The 8,445-nt window shown below is 44.0% G+C and overlaps 1 protein-coding gene across 1 annotated transcript in view; it reads left to right on the top strand.

Annotated features, from left to right (window-relative positions):
• EXOC3L4 (exocyst complex component 3 like 4) overlaps positions 1-8,445 on the top strand; it is a 60,843-nt gene that overhangs the window by 19,321 nt on the left and 33,077 nt on the right. The window contains exons 4-5 of the mRNA XM_018561079.1: positions 7,032-7,149; positions 7,824-7,943. Of these exons, the coding sequence (XP_018416581.1) occupies positions 7,032-7,149; positions 7,824-7,943 (238 nt within the window). The remainder of the gene's footprint in view (positions 1-7,031; positions 7,150-7,823; positions 7,944-8,445) is intronic.

Below are 8,445 nucleotides of genomic sequence, written 5' to 3'. Positions count from 1 at the left end.
GGCTATGTAGATCCCCATGCAGCTGAAGGGAAGAGGCATGAAGAGGTGGGTTACAGAAATAGCCAAGCGGCAGGGGAACTTAATTCAACACAACACTGGCTCCCTGACACCCGAGTGTCGCACAGCCCACCCGAGAGTTGCACAGCCGGCACAAATCACCAGGCCACCTGAAGACATCAGGGCGCCAACTCAGAACAGCACAGAGTATGTAGCTTCACATTATTTTGTATTGCTGGATAATGTATTGCTGGGATTTGCAGTTCTCTATAGATGGTCTCATTACTCCCTCCCCTAGCTGCCTCTCCTCACTCTTTCCTCTATTCTCCCCAAAATTTTTAGTGGCGCTAGAGTGTTCGGGTTTCACTTGAAGAAAAGGTGGCAACCCTAGCGCATTGAGGAACCTGGCCTTGGGGCAGCAGAGAGAGTAAATCCGGCCCTGATAGTATCAACATCTTTTTTTTCAAATACTATTTCTTCCTGCATAGACCACTGTGTAGCCATGCAGGTTTTGGACCCCTAGTGCTTCTAGGCCCCGTAGCAGCGATATGGTCCACTATGTGGAGGTCAAACGAACTCTTAAAATTCTAAACAGCTGTGTGTAAATCCTATGGAACCTATTATTCTCTCATCTTCGTAGCTGCATACTAGTATCCAGAGAGAAAAATCAATAGATAGATACGATAGATAGATAGATAGATAGATAGATAGATAGATAGATAGATAGATAGATAGATAGATAGATAGATATGGTAGATAGGATAGGTAGGATAGGATAGATAGGATATTTTGGCTGTCTCGGGACTATGGAAATGTTACTAAAACTGTAATGCCAGATTAAAAAAGGATTTTCATTCAACATCATTCCAATTTACAATTCTTTAGTGACTGGAAACAATGGAAGCCGTGAGTGACATTTTGTTGTGGACTATTCATGTCCATGCAATCATGTTTCTAATCAAAACCTGGAAAGCCTCCAAATTGCCACAGGATTGCCGAGTACACAACCAACAAAAGAGCAAGCGTTTCCATTGTCTTACCCGCAATAGGCTGCCAGTCAAAGGCGCACTCGCATCAGGTGTTTGCTCTTTTTGTTTTTAAATCTGCCAATTTATTTTTGCATATTTTGATCAGGGTATTCAACAGATTTTACCTTTGTTCTTCTAATAGACTGAAGATCCACATTGCCAAATTGATATTTAGGACTTTACATATGATGAAGTTTTGCCTAGCTGTAGCTCTAACAGTAGTGCTATAGAGGGGGGCAGGTACATAGAATAGATGTGAAGGTCAGGCAAATATAAAACATTAATTCCCACTGTAACCCTCATATAAACCCACCCTGTAATCCTATCACTAACCCACCCTGTAATCCTAATACTAACCCTCTGAAAACCCAACACTAATCCTCCCTTTAACCCCACCACCAACTCTCCCTTTAACCCTAACATTAAATCCACCCTGCAACCCTAACACTAACCGTCAATTTAACCCCAACATTAACCCTCCTGGTAACCCCACCACCAACCCTCCCTTTAACTTTGCTTTTTGCCTGATGAAGGGAATACGTTAGTTTTCGAAACGTTGCTTTATGCTTGTGATCTCATGTGTATCTGACATCAATAAAAGGACGGATTGAAGTATGGGACCCTGGTGTGCTGGGGATAACTTCTTTATACTTGGATCTTTGCCATTCCATCTGCTTCTCACCCAGCACACTTCCAGTAAATTACTAAGGGATTCCGGTCTGGAGTGCAATGGGACACTGGGTAAATTGTGGACTCCCTGTAACCCCAACACTAATCCTCCCTGTAACCCCAACACTAATCCTCCCTGTAACCCTAATACTAACTCTCCCTGTAATCGAAACACTAACCCTCTGTAACCCCAACACTAAACCTCCCTGTAAACCTAACACTAGCTCTATGTAAACACAACACTAACCCACCCATGGACCCCAACACTAACCCTTCCTGTAACCCCAACCCTCCCTGTAACCCCAACACTAACCCTCCCTGTAACACCAACATTTACCTTTCCTTTAACCCTAACCTTCCCTGTAGCCCTAAAACTAACCTTCCCTATAGCCCCAACACTAGCCCTCCCTGTAATCTTAACACTAATCCTCCCTGCTCCCCAAAACTAACCCTCCCTGGAACACTTACCTTCCCGCACTCTGCATGTAAACAAAGGGGCGGGATGCTTTGTGCTGATATCAATTACCTAATATGGCCACATAACCATATAAGGTAAATCTCGTTTACCAAAAATAGGCATGTAACCATATAAGGTCAATTACATCACTGCATCAAAGCTGCGGACAGGGAATTCCCCACCAGCAACTGATTGGGTGGCACGGAAGGAGCTTCCTTCCAGGTTTGGAGGAACTTCGGTTCAAACTGGGTTTGGTCCAAACCCCAGCTCATCCTTACTATAGGGCAGCCACCATTGCCCATGAAGAAAAAAGGTTTGCTGGACCAGTAGGGAGCACGAGACATGAGATATATTTTGTCCCACTGATGTGCATATACTGCGCCCGCTCTGCACTTAGCGCTGAAGAAGCAGGTCCACTTTAAGTCCATGGTTGCATGCTCACCTCTCCTATGCAGGTACCCTCTACAGCAAATTCCTGGTAGAAAATACCAAAAATCCATTAATTCATTAAACGCAGTTCTCATCAGAACGGGTTAACAGACGGGTTTTACATAACATTTTTGGAGGGGTGGGGCCGAAGCTGAAAACACTTATTAATTCTAAACATACCATTCAGGTATGACTCTACACCACGGTTTGCAGTAATAACGGAGGGCTTCGCACGCTGCATTAAGTGCCTTTTCTCCATACCCGTCATCAAAGCGCCAGGGCATTCAACATTTATGACCAACCGCGGGGAGGAAAGTACATTTAGCAGTGTGACGCTGTATCCAAGGTATACGGGGGTTACCTTGAAAGCACAGCTTCCTTATTGGTTAAGTGCACTTCTTTTGAGAGAGCGCGCGTGTGTGTGTGTCAGGAGCCCCGAACATAACCCTGAGCGGTCGCCATGGCAACCCAACTGGCTTAGTCTTTGACAGCCTTGTGTAACTTGGAGAGGATAATACAGCGGCTGGCGTGAAAATCAATTTGTTTAACACTGCAGTCATGCCGTTTGACCACGGAGCATATTTTTCTCAAGTGCGCGTAATCCTGCCGCGCTCAGAACCGTTCAAGAGGCCCTTTCGTTATGATAACACTTTTACAAAAAAATGAGACCTGCAAGTAAAATCGCAGCTGTGAGACGGTTAGGGCAAATATTTGAATCTTCAGTCTTAAATTATTATGGCCGTACAGGATTACTTATGAAGTAGTTATATGTGCTTGAGCTTTACTTTGGCGGGATTAAAGTGAAACTACCTAAAAGGTGCCATTTTAGCCTTTATTTGTATTGTCGTTGCCATGGTGCTGCACGTGTGATCAGCTATGGTCCTAGCCACATAAGGGCTTAAAAGTTTGGTTAAGAGCTAAAATAAGCACACTGCCAACCTTGACCGTTGGCATACCTTAGCAATAACTGTTTTGAGAGACCATTAAAAGGTAAACTACACCCTCCTATCCTTTACAGCCAAGGAAGGTGCCATCTTAGCCCCAGATTGGATTGCAGTTGCCATGGTGCTGCACATATGATCAGCTATGGCCCCAGACACTTGACGGCTGAAAGAAGCACACTGCCAACTTTGATAGTTGGCCTGCCTTAAAAATAACGTTTTGGGAAACATCAAATTGGTGGGTAAAGTTCCTCTTTAAAGTGGTGGGTCCATTGAAGTTCTGCTTTAATAAAAAAGTGTCTTAGACAAGTTCTACCCAAACCTAATGCAGTTGCTTTTAGCAACCAATCAGCTTCTATCTTTCATTTTTTTCCTACACAACTTGTTTTTTTTTTCATTTCCAGATCTGTTCTCCCATTGCACAGCCACCATTCAATTCCAGATCTGTTCCCCCATCGCACAGCGACCATTCATTTCCAGATCTGTTCCCCCATCGCACAGCGAGCATTCATTTCCAGATCTGTTCCCCCATCGCACAGCGACCATTCATTTCCAGATCTGTTCTTGCCTTTTCTCCATACCCGTCATCAAAGCGCCAGGGCATTCAACATTTATGACCAACCGCGGGGAGGAAAGTACATTTAGCAGTGTGACGCTGTATCCAAGGTATACGGGGGTTACCTTGAAAGCACAGCTTCCTTATTGGTTAAGTGCACTTCTTTTGAGAGAGCGCGCGTGTGTGTGTGTCAGGAGCCCCGAACATAACCCTGAGCGGTCGCCATGGCAACCCAACTGGCTTAGTCTTTGACAGCCTTGTGTAACTTGGAGAGGATAATACAGCGGCTGGCGTGAAAATCAATTTGTTTAACACTGCAGTCATGCCGTTTGACCACGGAGCATATTTTTCTCAAGTGCGCGTAATCCTGCCGCGCTCAGAACCGTTCAAGAGGCCCTTTCGTTATGATAACACTTTTACAAAAAAATGAGACCTGCAAGTAAAATCGCAGCTGTGAGACGGTTAGGGCAAATATTTGAATCTTCAGTCTTAAATTATTATGGCCGTACAGGATTACTTATGAAGTAGTTATATGTGCTTGAGCTTTACTTTGGCGGGATTAAAGTGAAACTACCTAAAAGGTGCCATTTTAGCCTTTATTTGTATTGTCGTTGCCATGGTGCTGCACGTGTGATCAGCTATGGTCCTAGCCACATAAGGGCTTAAAAGTTTGGTTAAGAGCTAAAATAAGCACACTGCCAACCTTGACCGTTGGCATACCTTAGCAATAACTGTTTTGAGAGACCATTAAAAGGTAAACTACACCCTCCTATCCTTTACAGCCAAGGAAGGTGCCATCTTAGCCCCAGATTGGATTGCAGTTGCCATGGTGCTGCACATATGATCAGCTATGGCCCCAGACACTTGACGGCTGAAAGAAGCACACTGCCAACTTTGATAGTTGGCCTGCCTTAAAAATAACGTTTTGGGAAACATCAAATTGGTGGGTAAAGTTCCTCTTTAAAGTGGTGGGTCCATTGAAGTTCTGCTTTAATAAAAAAGTGTCTTAGACAAGTTCTACCCAAACCTAATGCAGTTGCTTTTAGCAACCAATCAGCTTCTATCTTTCATTTTTTTCCTACACAACTTGTTTTTTTTTTCATTTCCAGATCTGTTCTCCCATTGCACAGCCACCATTCAATTCCAGATCTGTTCCCCCATCGCACAGCGACCATTCATTTCCAGATCTGTTCCCCCATCGCACAGCGAGCATTCATTTCCAGATCTGTTCCCCCATCGCACAGCGACCATTCATTTCCAGATCTGTTCCCCCATCGCACAGCGACCATTCATTTCCAGATCTGTTCCCCATCGCAAAGCCACCATTTATTTCCAGATCTGTTACCAAATCACACAGCCATCATTCATTTCCAGATCTGTTCCCCCATCGCACATCCATCATTCATTTCAAGATCTGTTCCCCCATCGCACAGCCACTATTCATTTGCAGATCTGTTCCCCATCGCACAGCCACTATTCATTTCCAGATCTGTTCCCCCATCGCACAGCCATCATTAATTTCCAGATCTGTTCCCCCATCGCACAGCCATCATTCATTTCCAGATCTGTTACCCATCGCATAGCCACCATTTATTTCCAGATCTGTTACTAAATCACAAAGCCATCATTAATTTCCAGATCTGATCCCCCATCGCACAGCCACTATTCATCTCCAAAACTGTTCCCACATTGCACAGCCACCATTCATTTCCAGATCTGTTACGTCATCGCACAGCCACCATTTATTTTCAGATCTGATACCTGATCGCACAGCGACCATTCATGTCCAGATCTGCACTGGATGATGGCTGTAGAAGAGCAAAACTTTTTGATAAAGGACCCTGGGAATGAGGAAGAGGTACGTTCATCGCTAATGTCACACATCCCATAGCCCGCTGATCAGGACCTCCACTGGTACCGGATGGTCTTTGGAATTTGGCATTAGTACTACATTTCCATAGATTGAGCCTTGGGAACCTGATATGTGCAAACACATTATTATTATTTGATTACACCATGGGGTGCCTGCAAGAGCCTAGGATGTTAAGAATATTGTTATGTGTGCACCTGGGAGATTCCCAAATCCCAGACAAGCTCCTTTTGTGCAACTTCAGCTTTGCCTTGGAGCTTTGCCATCCTCTCCTTGTTGTCTCACTTCCCAGTGGGTGCCTCTCTGATGTCCCGGAGGCTTTTTCTTTAGACATTGGGATGGCGGGGAGAAAGTCTTTCAATGCTCAAAGTCAAAGTTTAATTTGTGCATACCTCAAAACCTGAGATGACAAACTGAGGCAGTCAAAGTATGTAGGCAAAAGGAACGGACAGTTACATGGTCCACTAAGAATTCGTATGCAAGATAAGTTGCTTTTTCACCACTCACATCCATAATGCTGGATTTTCAAAATAGCAAATGCAATCCTTTAGATCAGATCAGATCAGAGGTAGGTTACCTCTGGCCCTTGGAAAACTATACAAATCCCATCATGGATCTGCCTGTAGGAGTCAGGCCTGTGGCTGTCAGAGTCTTGCAATGCCTCATGGGATTTGTAGTTGCATCACAGCTGGAGGGCCGTAGCTTGCCTACACATGATTTAGAGGACCAATGAAAGGTTTAGTTTAGTAAAACACGTTTGTTCAGACCAAAAATGAGACAGCGAAGGGGAAAAGAGGGACAGAGGGATTCGGCTCCAAAAAAGGGTCAGTCTCTCCAAAATAGGGACAGTCTCTACAAAATAGGGACAGTCTCTCCAAAATAGGGACAGTTGACAACGTTGTTCGTAGGCAATGCAACATCCATTACCATAAAAATAAAGTTTACTGAGCCCAGGTAAAATGTCAAAAACCCTCACGCATTTTGAATGGGTGTCCTTCATATCCCAGAAGGTCCACATGTGAAATTAACAAATATGGCTGCCACTACTTTAATGGCTTTTGGTTTACTTGTTTTCCTTCCACAGTGAAGAATTTATGGGCAACCCTGAACTTCACCCGGAAATTAACACTGCCAGTCTCCAGCCCGTGCTGCAGGGAGAATGCTTTGAAAAATTAAAAAGGGATTATATCACTGCACTAAAGGTAAAGGTTTACAAGAGCTTCACTACAGTTGTATAGAAATGTTTAAAGCACATCTGTAACTTGGTGATAAGCATGTGAAGGAGAGAGGGGAGGTAGGCTTTTAAATAAGTTAAAGTGTATCTATAATGTAATATATCGCTGCTTGTCAGTCTTTAGATGTGGCAGCTGCACTAGTTTCCTTTTTAAAGGCTTTTTGTCTTATATTTTAATGGTGATCCTGCCAGTAACACACGTAGGATGACAACGCTCACTCGCTGTACTTAGTCTATGGAGGAGCAGTGTTGTTATCCTAGGACAGAAAGCGTGCAGGTCTACAGAACACCTCTCCTTTCCCACTTCTGCACAAGTGGGGGATATGTAATGTGGACCACATAGGTGACCTGGGCAGGCTGATAACAATGGCTGCAATAATACTGGAAGTGCAGAACAGCTCTGGATTTCTGGCAGGATCAGCAGGTATTTTTTTATACGTATAGATCTGATTTAAAACAATGTTTTTACTTGTATATTTATTTACATTATTATTTATAATGATGTTTTATTATTAATTATATAATAATATTGCTTTTGCTTTGTTCTCTACAATTACATTTCCCATGTTATCTCTTGGAGGTCTTATATTATTCCATCGCTGGCTCATCTTTTTTTTTTTAATCTTACAAATATTTTTTAAGGGAATCATACAAAAATATTTCCAGAAGATACTAGAGATGGAGATGAAAACATGGGAAAAAGGGGAGGAGGTGGAGGAGGAGATATTCAAGGAACTTCCACTTTTCACAGATATTGAACATGTGAGTATGTCAATCATTCAGCCATTGATTACGAAAGGATACATTCTAAAACTATCAAATAATACTTATAAATGGGTCAGTCCACTCATATTTAAAGGAGAACTATGGGGTAAGTGTTTTTCCCCATAGTTCCCCTAAGAGTCACGGGAGGACACAAACTAGCGTCCTCCCGTGACCCAAAGCTCCACTACAGCTCGCGGTATACTGAGACCGCCGCAGCCGGGCCGGATCCCGACATTACTGTCGAGATCCACCCAGCTGCATGATTGACAGCTGGCTCTGCCTATCTAGAGGCAGAGCCCACTGTACCCGCCCCTCCCCCATCCGTTCAGCCAGTCAGCGCTGGAGGATTGGGGGGGGGGGGGGAATCCCTGCAGGGAGCCGTAAGTGGCAGTCACGGCTCTGTGCAGGGACATGATCAAGAAGTGAGCGAGCGGCGGTATGTGTTCACTCACTTCCCGATCTATTGAGCCGACCTGTGACAGTTTCATTGTCACACGTC

Source organism: Nanorana parkeri, unplaced genomic scaffold (assembly GCF_000935625.1).
Source record: "Nanorana parkeri isolate BGI_ZX_2015 unplaced genomic scaffold, ASM93562v1 scaffold499, whole genome shotgun sequence".
In the NCBI taxonomy this organism is placed as follows: domain Eukaryota; kingdom Metazoa; phylum Chordata; class Amphibia; order Anura; family Dicroglossidae; genus Nanorana; species Nanorana parkeri.
Note: the sequence above shows the minus strand (reverse complement) of the source record. Positions and strands in the feature narration are given on the sequence as shown.